Raw genomic sequence first — 17,822 nt, 5'->3', positions numbered from 1 at the left:
CGGGGTGATGGAACGTCAGCTTGAACGTCCAATGGACAGTCCGACGCGGCCTGCTCTGAAGAGTTTAAGAGTAAATTAAACTAAAAACTCATAAAAATAAAATGTAGCTTAGGGGCTGCTAATCAGCCCCCCTCCCCAGCCCCCACAAACAGTGACCCGACTCTGGCCGGGAACCAACTTAAACTGAGGTGCCTGTGGCTCGGGGGCGGGGTATAGAGGAGGATGGACCCAGTGCATCCTGGGAGCTAAAGCTTTTAACTGCGTGGTGCCTGTGGATCCAGATCCAGCTATAATCCAAGGTCAACCTTGTGGACCCCCTATGGACCCTGAGGTAGAAAGTTACATATTATCACTAAGACAGACATTACTGATCGGACTAAGACACGATCTAGGCTTTAGAATGGAATCACACAATCGATTGTATATAACTTTAATCAGTTCTTGTTGTCCTATGACTCATGTATTAGCCTGTATGTGTGGCGGGAACCTCATTGTAATCCACTGACCCATTGTAACTTCCAAAAATCGGCACCTTTGCCTGATTGGTACCAATAAAGCATCTGTACAGAGTTGAGATGAACGCTAGGCCTCACCTGTACCCATAATATATAATAAAAAGCTTTGAGTTATGTGGTTGTTAGTAGTTGATCTCCTTATGTAAAACAGTTCTGTCCAACCTGTGACCCACGTCTAGCCCTCCATGTGGCCTCCTGAGAGCAGAACATTGAGGGTTGTAGCCTGAAGACTTTTCTAGGGAATTCTTGGTTCAAGTCTAGTGAAGTAGAATGGGCAGGGGATGTATAATTATAATACACAGCACTACACTGACTTGTGTGGAGGTAAGAGGTGACTCCTATAGATGGATCACCTATGCCGTATGATATACTATACCTCCATGCAGGTCAGTCTAGTGCTGTGTAAGAGGTGACCCCTATACATGGATCACCTATGCCGTATGATATACTATACCCCCATGCAGGTCAGTGTAGTGCTGTGTAAGAGGTGACCCCTATAGATGGATCACCTATGCCGTATGATATAGTATACCCCCATGCAGGTCAGTGTAGTGCTGTGTAAGAGGAGACCCCTATAGACGGATCACCTATGCCGTATGATATACTATACCTCCATGCAGGTCAGTGTAGTGCTGTGTAAGAGGAGACCCCTATAGATGGATCACCTATGCCGTATGATATACTATACCTCCATGCAGGTCAGTGTAGTGCTGTGTAAGAGGAGAACCCTATAGATGGATCACCTATGCCGTATGATATACTATATCTCCATGCAGGTCAGTTTAGTGCTGTGTAAGAGGAGACCCCTATAGACGGATCACCTATGCCGTATGATATACTATACCTCCATGCAGGTCAGTGTAGTGCTGTGTAAGAGGAGACCCCTATAGACGGATCACCTATGCTGTATGATATACTATACCCCCATGCAAGTCAGTGTAGTGCTGTGTAAGAGGTGACCCCTATAGATGGATCACCTATGCTGTATGATATACTATACCCCCATGCAAGTCAGTGTAGTGCTGTGTAAGAGGTGACCCCTATAGATGGATCACCTATGCCGTATGATATACTATACCCCCATGCAGGTCAGTGTAGTGCTGTGTAAGAGGAGACCCCTATAGACGGATCACCTATGCCGTATGATATACTGTACCCCCATGCAGGTCAGTGTAGTGCTGTGTAAGAGGAGACCCCTATAGACGGATCACCTATGACGTATGATATACTATACCTCCATGCAGGTCAGTGTAGTGCTGTGTAAGAGGAGACTCCTATAGATGGATCACCTATGCCGTATGATATACTATACCTCCATGCAGGTCAGTGTAGTGCTGTGTAAGAGGAGACCCCTATAGATGGATCACCTATGCCGTATGATAACAAGAGATATGGTAAGAACTTACCTTTGTTATCTCTGTTTCTACGAAGTCCATAGGGTCCACAGGGTTGACCTTGGGGTTATAGCTGGAACAGGATCCATGGGCACCACACAGTTAAGCTTTTAGCTCCCAGGATGCACTTGGGTCCTCCTCTATACCCCGCCCCCGAGCCACAGGCACCTCAGTTGGTAAGCAGCCTAGGCCGGAGGAGAATATGGAACAGAGAGAAGGAAGACTGGAACACACAAGAAACCATACTCACAGCAATAGGAGACGGAAAACCGGTGACCAGCCACACAGCCCATTTGAAGCCAGGTGCGTCAGGGCGGGCGCCCTGTGGACCCTATGGACTTCGTAGAAACAGAGATAACAAAGGTAAGTTCTTACCATATCTCTTGTTTTCTACTTCAGGGTCCATAGGGGGTCCACAGGGTTGACCTTGGGGATGTCCCAAAGCAGTTCAACTAAGGGCGGGGACGCTCCTGTGCTGAAAGGAGCACCCGGCGCCCAAAGGAAGCATCCTGAGAGGCGAAGGTGTCACACGCATAGAACCTCAAAAACGTTTGAATAGAAGACCAAGTGGCCGCCTTACACAGCTGAACAGCAGAAGCGCCACGTCTAGCAGCCCAAGAGGGACCCACAGAACGAGTGGAATGAGCCTTAACAGAGGCTGGCACAGGTAAACCCTCTTGTGCATAAGCCTCACAAATAACGGAACGAAGCCAACGGGCTAACGTTTGTTTGTTGGCAGGCCAACCCCTCTTGTGAAAACCAAAGAGGATAAACAAGGAATCAGACTTCCTAACCGAAGCCGTCCGGTCTACATAAATTCTAAGCGCCCGGACCACATCTAAGGAAGTCTCACCGGCTGAAAGATCAGGGGACTAAAAAGCTGGCACAACAAGTTCCTGATTAATGTGGAACTTCGAGACCACTTTGGGCAAAAACTCAGGACGAGTGCGGAGCACCGCTCTGTCCTGGTGAAAAATCAGGAAAGGAGGGCGACAGGAAAGCGCCCCCAATTCAGACACCCTCCTGGCCGAAGCAATTGCCAGGAGAAAAACCGTCTTAAATGTCAGCCACTTGAGCTCCACCGCCTCAAGAGGCTCAAACGGAGGACCCTGCAGGACCCGTAGCACCACCGCCAAGTCCCAAGGAGCCACAGGAGGCACAAAGGGAGGCTGGATCCTGAGAACACCCTGGAAAAAGGTGTGAACGTCTGGTAGTATTGCAATCCGCCGTTGAAACCACACGGACAAGGCGGACACATGAACCTTCAGAGATGCAAGGCGTAAGCCGAGATCCAATCCTGACTGAAGAAATTCCAAGATCCTAGAAACTCGGAACACCTGAGGATCATAATGTCTGGACTCACACCACTGAAAGTAAGTGTGCCACACTCTGTGATAAATCCGTGCTGAAGCAGGCTTGCGTGCCCTGAGCATGGTACCAATAACCGAACCGGAGAAGCCCCGAGACCTCAAGACGGCTGTCTCAAGAGCCACGCCGTCAAAGACAGCCGACCCAGATCCGGGTAAAGGCAGGGCCCCTGAGACAACAGGTCCCGACGCTGAGGAAGAAGGTACGGAGCGTCGATGGAGAGGCTCCTGAGATCGGAGTACCAAGGACGTCTGGGCCACGCCGGAGCTACCAGCACGAGCATGCCGCCGTCCTGCTTGAATTTCCGCAGAACCCGAGGAAGCAGGGATAGCGGAGGAAACAGATACGCCAGGTGAAACGTCCATTTCACCGACAGCGCGTCCACCAGACTTGCGCCTGCGTCTCTTGTCCTTGACCCGTAAACGGGCAACTTGTGATTGTGACGGGAGGCCATCAAGTCCAGCTCCGGCAGTCCCCACCTGTCCACGAGTAGCTGAAACACCTCTGGGTGAAGCGACCATTCCCCGGGATGCACGTCGTGACGGCTGAGGAAGTCCGCCTCCCAATTGAGGACTCCGGGGATGAAGACCGCCGAGATCGCCGGAATGTGACCCTCCGCCCAAGTCAGGATACGAGACACCTCCGACATCGCTGCCTGACTGCGAGTTCCGCCTTGGTGGTTGATATACGCCACCGTGGTGGCGTTGTCGGACTGCACCTGTACTGCCCTTCCGTGAAGAGCGGGGCCGGACGACTGCAGGGCCCTGTATACTGCCCGCAGTTCCAGGATGTTGATGGGGAGAAGTGCTTCTTCCGCTGACCAACGACCCTGAAGCGACAAAGAGCCGGTCACTGCCCCCCAACCCCGGAGACTGGCATCCGTCGTGAGCAGGACCCAGTCCGGGATCCAAAATGGGCGCCCCTCGACCAGATGAGCTGTCTGAAGCCACCAAGCCAAAGATTGCCGAACGTCCGGAGACAACACCAGCACCTGAGAGCGGATCCGGTGAGGTAACCCGTTCCATTCTGATAGAATCAGCCCCTGCAGGGGCCGGGAATGGAACTGGGCAAATTCCACCATGTCGAATGTCGACACCATGGACCCCAGAACTCTCATAGCCGAATGGACCGACAGGCGGCAACGGCTCAGGCAACTGTGTATCCGCAGCTGTAGGGAGGCGACCTTCTCCGGAGTCAGGAAGATTCTTTGCTGACGCGAATCCAGCAGGGCTCCCAAATGAACCATCCGCTGTGATGGAATCAGGGAGGACTTTTTCCAATTTATCAACCACCCGTGTGCTTGCAGGCAAGCGATCGTCAGGTGGAGATGTTGAAGCAGTACCTCCGGGGAGCTCGCCAGCAACAGGAGGTCGTCCAGATACGGCAGCAGCCGTACATTCTGGTTCCGAAGATGTGCGGCCATGACCGCCATAATCTTCGTGAACACCCTCGGTGCCGTGGAGAGACCAAAGGGTAGCGCCCGGAACTGATAGTGGTGTTGAAGGATAGCGAACCTCAGATACCGCTGGTGTGAAGATGCTATCGGAACATGGAGGTAGGCGTCCTGGATGTCCAGGGACACCATGTAATCCCCCGGTTCCATCGCCAGAATGATGGAACGTAACGTTTCCATCCTGAACTTGGGAACTCTGAGGAATTTGTTCAGAGACTTCAAGTTGAGGATAGGGCGATGAGAACCATTGGGTTTCTGCACCAGAAACAGAGACGAATAATACCCCGTCCCTCGTTGTGATAGAGGAACGGGAACAATGACCCCTGCTTTCAGCAAGGACTCTATAGCCTCCTGAACCTGTAACGCCTTGGTCTTGTCCTGAGAAGGACTTGTGCAGAAAAACTGGTGGGGTGGTCTGTGCCGAAAAGACAGGGCGTACCCCTGGGAGACCACTTCTCGAACCCAGGCATCCGTGGTGGTATTGTGCCAGCACTGGGCAAATAGAAGAAGTCGGCCTCCCACTCTGAGGTCCCCCAGAGGGAGGCCCGTCCCATCAGGCCGCAGGTTTATCTTCCTGCTTGGAAGAAGGGCGCCGAGCACTCCAGGCTTGCTTCTTGGGTTTAGAGGCAGTCTTACTCGCAGACTGTCTCGGGAAGGACTGACCTTTTGCCTTACCCTGAACCCGAAAGGAACGAAAAGCCGAACTCCGAACCTTAGCAGGCAGTGCCGCCGAAGGGAGGAAGGCCGACTTGGATTTAGCCAGGGTGTCCACTATTTTGTCCAAGTCCGGACCAAATAGTAATTCACCATTGAAAGGTAAGGCCTCCAGACCCTTCTTTGAATCAGAGTCCGCTCTCCAGGACCGCAACCACAAGGATCGGCGGCCAGACACCGCTGCAGCCGATACCCGCGAGGTCAGCAGACTAGCATCTAAAGAAGCTTCACCAATGTAAGAAGCAGCGTCCCTCATTTGTCCCAACAACGCCCGCTGGACATCCGGAGCGTCGTCTGGGAAGGTATCTTCCAATGCATTGGCCCACCCCTCAATGGCCTTGGCCACCCAGGAGATGGCCATGGACGGTCGGGCCACCGCCCCGGAGAGGGAGTAAATAGACTTTAAGCAAGTCTCAACTTTCCTGTCCGTGGGATCCTTCAGCGAGGATATCGACGGTAATGGTAAGGTGGCGCCCCGAGTTAAACGGGTGACATGGGAATCCACCGCCGGTGGAGTTTCCCATTTTTTACAATGTGCCTCAGGGAAGGGGTAATTAGAAGCCAACCGCTTCTGAGGAAGGAATCGCTTACTGGGCGCCTGCCAAGCTACCGCCATATGATCCGTCAACTGATCCGACAGGGGAAACACCGCAGAAGCCACCTTAGTTTTTTTTAAACTAGGAAACTTCGACTTAGGAACCGGTGCCTCATCCTCTATAAGAAGAATAGCTCGCACCGCCCTAACTAGTGCTCGCACATTAATGGACGACTTGGTATCCATTTCCTGGACCGAGGCGTCCGAGTCAGTGTCATCAGGGACCTCCCCATCATCTGAGGAACCCTCTGAGTCCGATACCTGAGCAGCCCGTGTCATGAGTGGGCGTTTTGAAATCCTAGAAGGCATGTCAGTCTGCAACATTGACTGAAAAGCCGAGGAAGCGGCCGCCAAATTTTGCACGGAGTTGGAGAGCACATCCACCCATGGTGGAGGAGTCGCCATAGGGGCCTGAAAAGGTACCACAGGCTGCTGCGGCACAGGGGAAGCCTGTATATACATAGGCAACCCCGCATAGGGACCTACTGATTGAGACCCAGGAGGACTCCGCAATAACTGCGGGACACCCGGGGAATGGGGGATGGTCGGCTGGGGCACCGCCCTAGTAGGGAGAGCAGTCGGGACCGACAGACGGTCCGCAATAGACACAAGCACTTGAGAAAACATCGCCCACGGTGGTTCCTGCGCCAGAGAAGGTCTGGATGGGCCAGGAGCCACCTGGCATCGACTACACAGGCCATCCTGTGACAAATCCTCCCTATCTACTCCTGCAGAACAGCATCCGCAGGAGGCCAACACCGGAGCCACTGAGCGCTCAACCTACTCGTCTGACATGACAGAATATATTATATATCTGGCACCAGGGTAGAAGTAAAACGCACTCACCGGTGTGCAGAACAACAGCCCACAATATGGCACTGAGTAGCACACAACTGTATGTGACGGACCTCACAAATACGTGATCTATATAAGTGAGGTCAGTAGAAACGCCCCTCCCCCACACACCTGTAGGGCTTGTAGGAGAAGTAAAGGGATAGGTATAAGCTGACAGTAAGTAGAAAATAAGCACAGACAGGCAGCACTAGCAAAAGTCACATACCATGCAGGAAGATATACTCACTGCACCTTTACACTACAATCAACCTGCCCAGATTCAGTGTCTGGGAGGGCTATAGTGCTGTGTACGCTGTCCTTAATCAGGGGAGAGGTACACAGGGGGACCGGTCCGCGTGCTCCCTGAGATCTGCGCTGCCACTGGGAAAATGGCCGCTGGAGACCTCAGAGGAGGAGTGGCCGTGTAACTGCAGCTCAGCGACGCCAGACTGCGTGCTGAAAGGCGCGCTGAGCTGAGGGGAGGAGCCGCTGACAGGGAAGGCTTCCTCCCCTGGCTGGCCATAACCCCAGGGATGCTGGCTTCCCGCTTGCCCCTTTATCCCTGGTGGTCTAGTGGTCCCACGGGTTATGGGGGGGGCCCGCCGCCACTGCCAGCAGCCTCCGGTCTGACCCCAGGACCAGAGGCTAAAGGACTGCATTTAAGGCATTCCGCGCGCCGCCGCTAGCCAGCGACGCGCGGCTTACCTGAATCCCCGGCGACTCCGGCAGCAGTCCTGGGAGGTAGACAGAGTCCGGCTAGTACGGACTCTGCCCTCCCGCCGCGATCCCCAGATCAGAACTGGCGTCGCGGCGCCAGTCGGGGATCAGAGCGGCAGCGTGGGCGTCTGTACAGACAGCCCTTCGCTGCCATCTGTAGTAAAAAGAGATTAAAATAAATAAAATCTAACTTAAAATAAAAAGCTTCTGGGGGCTGCTCCTGCAGCCCCCCTGCGCGGTGACCGACTCCGGCCGGGCACCAGCTTACACTGAGGTGCCTGTGGCTCGGGGGCGGGGTATAGAGGAGGACCCAAGTGCATCCTGGGAGCTAAAAGCTTAACTGTGTGGTGCCCATGGATCCTGTTCCAGCTATAACCCCAAGGTCAACCCTGTGGACCCCCTATGGACCCTGAAGTAGAAATACTATACCCCCATGCAGGTCAGTGTAGTGCTGTGTAAGAGGAGACCCCTATAGACGGATCACCTATGACGTATGATATACTATACCTCCATGCAGGTCAGTGTAGTGCTGTGTAAGAGGAGACCCCTATAGATGGATCACCTATGCCGTATTATGTATGATATACTATACCTCCATGCAGGTCAGCGTAGTGCTGTGTAAGAGGAGACCCCTATAGACGGATCACCTATGCCGTATGATATACTATACCTCCATGCAGGTCAGTGTAGTGCTGTGTAAGAGGAGACCCCTATAGATGGATCACCTATGCCGTATGATATACTATACCCCCATGCAGGTCAGTGTAGTGCTGTGTAAGAGGTGACCCCTATAGATGGATCACCTATGCCGTATGATATACTATACCCCCATGCAGGTCAGTGTAGTGCTGTGTAAGAGGAGACCCCTATAGACGGATCACCTATGCCGTATGATATACTATACCCCCATGCAGGTCAGTGTAGTGCTGTGTAAGAGGTGGCCCCTATAGATGGATCACCTATGCTGTATGATATACTATACCCCCATGCAGGTCAGTGTAGTGCTGTGTAAGAGGTGACCCCTATAGACGGATCACCTATGCCGTATGATATACTATACCCCCATGCAGGTCAGTGTAGTGCTGTGTAAGAGGAGACCCCTATAGATGGATCACCTATGCTGTATGATATACTATACCCCCATGCAGGTCAGTGTAGTGCTGTGTAAGAGGAGACCCCTATAGACGGATCACCTATGCCGTATGATATACTATACCCCCATGCAGGTCAGTGTAGTGCTGTGTAAGAGGAGACCCCTATAGACGGATCACCTATGCCGTATGATATACTATACCCCCATGCAGGTCAGTGTAGTGCTGTGTAAGAGGAGACCCCTATAGACGGATCACCTATGCCGTATGATATACTGTACCTCCATGCAGGTCAGTGTAGTGCTGTGTAAGAGGAGACCCCTATAGATGGATCACCTATGCCGTATGATATACTGTACCTGCTGGTGATTGGGGAAGTGTTTCATGGCTTCTAGCAGTAAGTGAGTGACATCGGCCAACAGCTTTACGGGCATGCCAGCCGCCAGGTCCTGCTTGGTCAGGTTAAAGACACAGGCGCTGGCAGCGAGCTGCACAGGTAGGTTGGTGGGGTGGTTTCTCATGCCGACCACCACTAACTGCAACACAAAGAGCAGAGATAAAGCAGCGTCTCCCAAGGTCTGCTCAGGTACGCTATGGGACGTATTACCTTCAGCATCTCTGGGTTGGCTCTTTCCATTACATGTGTTAGACTGAACAGGTGGAACAGCGCCTCGCGCACAAAGAAGGAGCGCTCGCTATATCTGCGCAGAGCTTCGGCAATCTGTGTCTGATTGGCTTCTCCAGACACCTTCACGTGCACAGAGGGAGAGAAGTCACAGAAAGATCACATCAACGTACAATATACAGCGAATATGCCAAAGCAATAATGTCACTGATTATCCGGGTGTTTCTCACCCTACAGGACGCCGCATATGAGAGAAGGGGATTGCGCAGGTGGTCATGACTGCGGTAATTGTACAGCTCATCCGCAGAGTCTTCACGACTTACACAAGGGGGTGTCATACATGGGGTGTCACACAGGGGGTCTCATACAGGGGGTGTCACACAGGGGGTCTCATACAGGGGGCGTCACATAGGGGGTGTCACACAGGGGATGTCACACAGGGGGTGTCACACAGGGGGAATCATACAGGGGGTGTCATACAAGGGAATCACACAAGGGGTGTCACAAAAGGGGTGTCACAAAAGGGGTGTCACAAAAGGGGTGTCACACAAGGGGGTGTCATACAGGGGGTGTCATACAGGGGGTGTCATACAGGGGGTGTCATACAGGGGGTGTCATACAGGGGGTGTCATACAGGGGAATCACACAGGGGAATCACACAGGGGGTGTCATACAGGGGGTGTCATACAGGGGGTGTCATACAGGGGGTGTCATACAAGGAAATCATACAGGGGGTGTCACACAGGGGGTCTCACACAGGGGGTCTCACACAGGGGGTGTCACACAGGGGGTGTCACACAAGGGGAATCAGACAGGGGGAGTCACACAGGGGGAGTCACACAGGGGGTGTCACACAGGGGGAGTCACACAGGGGGAGTCACACAGGGGGTGTCATACAGGGGGTGTCATACAGGGGGTGTCATACAGGGGAATCACACAGGGGGTGTCACACAGGGGGTGTCACACAGGGGGTGTCACACAGGGGGTGTCACACAGGGGGTGTCATACAGGGGGTCTCATACAGGGGGTGTCATACAAGGGGAATCATACAGGGGGTGTCACACAGGGGGTGTCATACAGGGGGTGTCACACAGGGGGAGTCATACAGGGGGTGTCATACAGGGGGTGTCACACAGGGGGAGTCATACAGGGGGTGTCATACAGGGGAATCATACAGGGGGTGTCACACAGGGGAATCATACAGGGGGTGTCACACAGGGGGAGTCACACAGGGGGTGTCACACAGGGGGAGTCACACAGGGGGTGTCATACAGGGGGTGTCACACAGGGGGAATCATACAGGGGGTGTCATACAGGGGAATCATACAGGGGGTGTCACACAGGGGAATCATACAGGGGGTGTCACACAAGGGGAATCATACAGGGGGTGTCACACAGGGGGTGTCATACAGGGGGTGTCACACAAGGGGAATCATACAGGGGGTGTCACAGAAGGGGTGTCATACAGGGGGTGTCATACAGGGGGTGTCACACAGGGGGTGTCACACAGGGGGTGTCACACAGGGGGTGTCATACAGGGGGTGTCACACAAGGGGAATCATACAGGGGGTGTCATACAGGGGGTGTCACACAGGGGGTGTCATACAGGGGGTGTCATACAGGGGGTGTCACACAGGGGGAATCATACACCTCCCGCTGCATTTGCATTATTGCAAGGATTGCAATTACGAAGCTGCCTGCATGCATACATCATCTATCTATAGCCTGCATGTATAAATCATCTATCTATAGCCTGCATGCATACATCATCTATCTATAGCCTGCATGCATACATCATCTATCTATAGCCTGCATGCATACATCATCTATCTATAGCCTGCATGCATACATCATCTATCTATAGCCTGCATGCATACATCATCTATCTATAGCCTGCATGCATACATCATCTATCTATAGCCTGCATGCATACATCATCTATCTATAGCCTGCATGTATACATCATCTATCTATAGCCTGCGTGCATACATCATCTATCTATAGCCTGCGTGTATACATCATCTAGTGTCCCCTCTAGCTCCGGCGGCAGGCAGGGCGCCGTAGCTAGTGAGGGCAATCTTGTGTGTACGCCGAAGGCGTGCGCGCCCGAAAAGGGGGCGTGGTTACGAAAAGGGGGCGTATCTATAAGACGCGTCCCCTTTTCGTCATACTTGGGGGCGTGCCCGGCGCTTACGGACATGCCGGGCAGCCCCCAAGCGCTGCAGAAAGGGAGAATAGATGCCGGGCGCATGCGCCCGGCGTCTATTCTCCGGCGGTGACCGGGTCACCGCATGTTTGTCCACCCGCGGGACACTGCGTCCCGTGGGTGAGAACGGCTCCCGCAGGCTGTTAGGGCAGGGCGCTTTTTGCCCTCCTCCTGGAGGGCAGGGTGCTTTTTGCCCTCCAGAAGGAGGGCAGGGCGCCGCGCCGCGCTAAAACAGCCTAGCGGGAACGCTAATCATCTATCTATAGCCTGCGTGCATATAACATTTATCTATAGCCTGCGTGCATCCATCATCTATCTATAGCCTGCCTGCATCCATAATCTATCTATAGCCTGCGTGTATACATCATTATCTATAGCCTGCGTGTATACATCATCAATCTACAGCCTGCATGTATACATCATCTATCTATAGCCTGCGTGCATACATCATCTATCTATAGCCTGCATGTATACATCATCTATCTATAGCCTGCGTGCATACATCATCTATCTATAGCCTGCGTGTATACATCATCTATCTATAGCCTGCGTGTATACATCATCCATCTATAGCCTGCGTGTATACATCATCTATCTATGGCCTGCGTGTATACATATCTATAGCCCGCGTGCATACATCATCTATCTATGGCCTGCGTGTATACATCATCCATCTATAGCCTGCGTGTATACATCATCTATCTATAGCCCGCGTGCATACATCATCTATCTATGGCCTGCGTGTATACATATCTATAGCCCGCGTGCATACATCATCTATCTATGGCCTGCGTGTATACATCCATCTATAGCCTGCGTGTATACATCATCCATCTATAGCCTGCGTGTATACATCATCTATCTATAGCCCGCGTGCATACATCATCTATCTATGGCCTGCGTGTATACATATCTATAGCCCGCGTGCATACATCATCTATCTATGGCCTGCGTGTATACATCATCCATCTATAGCCTGCGTGTATACATCATCTATCTATAGCCCGCGTGCATACATCATCTATCTATGGCCTGCGTGTATACATATCTATAGCCCGCGTGCATACATCATCTATCTATGGCCTGCGTGTATACATCCATCTATAGCCTGCGTGTATACATCATCCATCTATAGCCTGCGTGTATACATCATCTATCTATAGCCCGCGTGCATACATCATCTATCTATGGCCTGCGTGTATACATATCTATAGCCCGCGTGCATACATCATCTATCTATGGCCTGCGTGTATACATCATCCATCTATAGCCTGCGTGTATACATCATCTATCTATAGCCCGCGTGCATACATCATCTATCTATGGCCTGCGTGTATACATATCTATAGCCCGCGTGCATACATCATCTATCTATGGCCTGCGTGTATACATCCATCTATGGCCTGCGTGTATACATCCATCTATGGCCTGCGTGTATACATCCATCTATGGCCTGCGTGTATACATCCATCTATGGCCTGCGTGTATACATCCATCTATGGCCTGCGTGTATACATCATCTATCTATAGCCTGCGTGTATACATCATCCATCTATAGCCTGCGTGTATACATCATCCATCTATAGCCTGCGTGTATACATCATCCATCTATAGCCTGCGTGTATACATCATCCATCTATAGCCTGCGTGTATACATCATCTATCTATAGCCTGCGTGTATACATCATCTATCTATAGCCTGCGTGTATACATCATCTATCTATAGCCTGCGTGTATACATCATCTATCTATAGCCTGCGTGTATACATCATCTATCTATAGCCTGCGTGCATACATCATCTATCTATAGCCTGCGTGCATACATATCTATAGCCTGCGTGCATACATATCTATAGCCTGCGTGCATACATATCTATAGCCTGCGTGCATACATATCTATAGCCTGCGTGCATACATATCTATAGCCTGCGTGCATACATATCTATAGCCTGCGTGCATACATATCTATAGCCTGCGTGCATACATATCTATAGCCTGCGTGTATACATATCTATAGCCTGCGTGCATACATATCTATAGCCTGCGTGTATACATCATATATCTATAGCCTACATGCATACATCATCTATCTATAGCCTGCGTGTATACATCATCTATCTATAGCCTGTGTGCATACATATCTATAGCCTGTGTGTATACATCATCTATCTATAGCCTGCGTGCATACATATCTATAGCCTGCATGTATACATCATATCTCTATAGCCTACATGCATACATCATCTATCTATAGCCTGCGTGTATACATAATCTATCTATAGCCTGTGTGCATACATATCTATAGCCTGTGTGTATACATATCTGTAGCCTGCATGCATACATCTATCTATAGCCTGCGTGTATACATATCTATAGCCTGCGTGTATACATCATCTAGCTATAGCCTGCGTGTATACATCATATCTATAGCCTGCATGTATACATCATCTATCTATAGCCTGTATGTATACATTATATATCTATAGCCTGCGTGCATACATCATCTAGCTATAGCCTGCGTGTATACATCATATATCTATAGCCTGCGTGCATACATCATATCTATAGCCTGCGTGCATACAGCATTTCTATAGCCTGCGTGTATACATTATATATCTACAGCCTGCGGGCAGCTTTGCAATTGCGATCGTTGCTGATCAGGTCCAGTAAGTACAGTAAGCCATACAGCCAAACATCCATCATAGGCAAAGGGAATGGGAACTACTGCACTGTGGACCTGATTCAGAGCCGGACGCTCTCTCAGAACGCTCGCTCTGAATCAGGGCGGTATTCTTTTTTTTTGTGAGCCGGCCTCCTGGCCGTTCGCTAAGCTGTAGGTGACGAGACCCTTGTGATAGGGTCTCATCCATCGCAAGCAACAGTGAGCTTCCGGCTATAATAGAGCCGGAAGCTCACTACTGAGGCCGCCCCCAAACGGCAGGCATTTCTTCGGGAACGCCTCCGTTTGGCCAGCCACCCCCCCCCTGCCCACCTCCAAAATGGGGCAAGCTGTCACTCAAAATCAACAGCCGCCCGGTTTTGGTGCGAGACCCGTAGCGACGGAGCGCCGTCGCTGGCCAGGTCTCGCGCATGCCAGAGCCATCTCCGGCGTGCGCAGTGAGGGACCATCCACCCGCTTGCGAGTGGGTCTGAATCAGGCCCTGTGTGTGTGTAACACAAGTTTCATTTTGCACTGAACGAATATGTAACAATATGATGAAGTTTTACTTGTTACATCTAATTTCTTATGGCCACATACACGGCAATAGGAAATTACAATACGGTATTACTGCCAATACACTAGTGAATAAGGGCCCGGCACGGCGAAGAGCTACCGCTATTACTTTACTTCCAGGTATAGACCTGGCGAATCTACACATGCGCCATTCTGGGCTGCAGGTGAGGGGTCTGAGCGAATAAGCAGAACCGCAGGTTACTATGGGCTAACGCCATCTGAGGACGCGCTTAGGTAGCTCCACAGATCTTGGTAAATTTGTTTTAATTGCAGTTCCCATAGACATCTATGGGGACAGGTTTTGCAAATGATAGTAGAGGGACCACGACACATATCCTCATTATAAATACAATCATTACATAAAAATGTGGCGAGACTCAGAAAAACTGACATTTTCAGAAGACTGGACACAAATTTAGTTTGATAAATAAGCCCCTAAATCAGAAGCAGATATTGTAATCACAGAGAACTAGAACAACGTACGAATCTCTCACCTTAACATTTTCCTCTCCAGAGAGGAGCTCCGAGTAGCCAGCCTCGGTGGCCAGCAGTCCAACAAACACGATCTGCGGCCGCTGCACGATAAAGGCCTCCACGGCTTTGTCCGTAACATGCTTCCTCCCAGAGATGTCTAATGAAACTAAACTGCGCAAGATATCCTTCTGCTCCAGCAAGCGGCACGCTATGTCCGAGGTGAACTGCTTGTCATCAGATATATCCAGATGGCTGAGGTACTTCAGCTCCTTAATCACTTCCAGGATTTGAGTGGTGGTCATTTTTAGACACTTGAGATGGTGCATAGTGAGGGACTGGAGTCGGTCTCTGCAGCCCAGCAGCGCAGTAATGTCCGTTACCGAGGTGTTGGATATATCCAGGCTCTCCAGTCTGGGGAGTGAAGCCACGTCGGCCAGATCTTCATTATAGAACAAGACATTGGTGATGCTCAGAGCTCGGAGACCAGACAAGCAGCTGAAGCATCGCTCATACGGGTCCTCCAGAGACAGAGTCAGGGAGTTGAGGATCAAGCACTGGAGGTTTTCTCTGATCCACTTGCTGCTACCGAGTCCGCTAATGATGTCAGTGATGGTTATGTCAGCATTGACCCCAGTGGCATCCAGTTCCACCAGTTTGTGGTGGCAGAAAGCTCGGCGAAAGGCTGCCGCTGAAATCTTTGCCTTGCGGATACAAGCGCGCTTCAGTCGCAGTTGGTTTCCTCGGAAGACTCCAACAGTAACTTCGTTTAGCTGCCCTAGAGATGGTACAACCACAGATTTATGCCGACAGGCTCAGATATAAAACACAGAGCATTGTATACACCTTGTGTTCTCCATAGTAATCACCATACAAGACCCAGCGCAGGTTATTACACAGAGCATTGTATACACCTTGTGTTCTCCATAGTAATCACCATACAAGACCCAGCGCAGGTTATTACACAGAGCATTGTATACACCTTGTGTTCTCCATAGTAATCACCATACAAGACCCAGCGCAGGTTATTACACAGAGCATTGTATACACCTTGTGTTCTCCATAGTAATCACCATACAAGACCCAGCGCAGGTTATTACACAGAGCATTGTATACACCTTGTGTTCTCCATAGTAATCACCATACAAGACCCAGCGCAGGTTATTACACAGAGCATTGTATACACCTTGTGTTCTCCATAGTAATGACCATACAAGACCCAGCGCAGGTTATTACACAGAGCATTGTATACACCTTGTGTTCTCCATAGTAATCACCATACAAGACCCAGCGCAGGTTATTACACAGAGCATTGTATACACCTTGTGTTCTCCATAGTAATCGCCATACAAGACCCAGCGCAGGTTATTACACAGAGCATTGTATACACCTTGTGTTCTCCATAGTAATCTCCATACAAGACCCAGCGCAGGTTATTACACAGAGCATTGTATACACCTTGTGTTCTCCATAGTAATCGCCATACAAGACCCAGCGCAGGTTATTACACAGAGCATTGTATACACCTTGTGTTCTCCATAGTAATCGCCATACAAGACCCAGCGCAGGTTATTACACAGAGCATTGTATACACCTTGTGTTCTCCATAGTAATCACCATACAAGACCCAGCGCAGGTTATTACACAGAGCATTGTATACACCTTGTGTTCTCCATAGTAATCACCATACAAGACCCAGCGCAGGTTATTACACAGAGCATTGTATACACCTTGTGTTCTCCATAGTAATCACCATACAAGACCAAGCGCAGGTTATAACACAGAGCATTATATACACCATGTGTTCTCCTTAGTAATCACCATACAAGACCAAGCGCAGGTTATAACACAGAGCATTATATACACCATGTGTTCTCCTTAGTAATCACCATACAAGACCCAGCGCAGGTTATTACACAGAGCATTGTATACACCTGTGTTCTCCATAGTAATGACCATACAAGACCCAGCGCAGGTTATTACACAGAGCATTGTATACACCTTGTGTTCTCCATAGTAATCACCATACAAGACCCAGCGCAGGTTATTACACAGAGCATTGTATACACCTTGTGTTCTCCATAGTAATCACCATACAAGACCCAGCGCAGGTTATTACACAGAACATTGTATACACCTTGTGTTCTCCATAGTAATCGCCATACAAGACCCAGCGCAGGTTATTACACAGAGCATTGTATACACCTTGTGTTCTCCATAGTAATCTCCATACAAGACCCAGCGCAGGTTATTACACAGAGCATTGTATACACCTTGTGTTCTCCATAGTAATCGCCATACAAGACCCAGCGCAGGTTATTACACAGAGCATTGTATACACCTTGTGTTCTCCATAGTAATCGCCATACAAGACCCAGCGCAGGTTATTACACAGAGCATTGTATACACCTTGTGTTCTCCATAGTAATCACCATACAAGACCCAGCGCAGGTTATTACACAGAGCATTGTATACACCTTGTGTTCTCCATAGTAATCACCATACAAGACCCAGCGCAGGTTATTACACAGAGCATTGTATACACCTTGTGTTCTCCATAGTAATCACCATACAAGACCAAGCGCAGGTTATAACACAGAGCAT

At 50.4% G+C, this 17,822-nt stretch overlaps 1 protein-coding gene across 1 annotated transcript in view; it reads right to left on the bottom strand.

The window, feature by feature from the left end:
* Nucleotides 1–17,822, bottom strand: part of LOC148431437 (protein zyg-11 homolog) — a gene marked incomplete at its 3' end in the record, with an annotated part of 111,032 nt that overhangs the window by 71,849 nt on the left and 21,361 nt on the right. Inside the window, exons 3-5 of the mRNA XM_088466009.1 lie at nt 15,242–15,996; nt 9,289–9,429; nt 9,041–9,217 (exon numbers count right to left, since the gene is read on the bottom strand). Coding sequence (XP_088322135.1) covers nt 9,041–9,217; nt 9,289–9,429; nt 15,242–15,996 — 1,073 coding nt within the window. The remainder of the gene's footprint in view (nt 1–9,040; nt 9,218–9,288; nt 9,430–15,241; nt 15,997–17,822) is intronic.

Source organism: Taudactylus pleione, unplaced genomic scaffold, assembly GCF_031769625.1.
Source record: "Taudactylus pleione unplaced genomic scaffold, aTauple2 ptg002262l, whole genome shotgun sequence".
In the NCBI taxonomy this organism is placed as follows: domain Eukaryota; kingdom Metazoa; phylum Chordata; class Amphibia; order Anura; family Myobatrachidae; genus Taudactylus; species Taudactylus pleione.
Note: the sequence above shows the minus strand (reverse complement) of the source record. Positions and strands in the feature narration are given on the sequence as shown.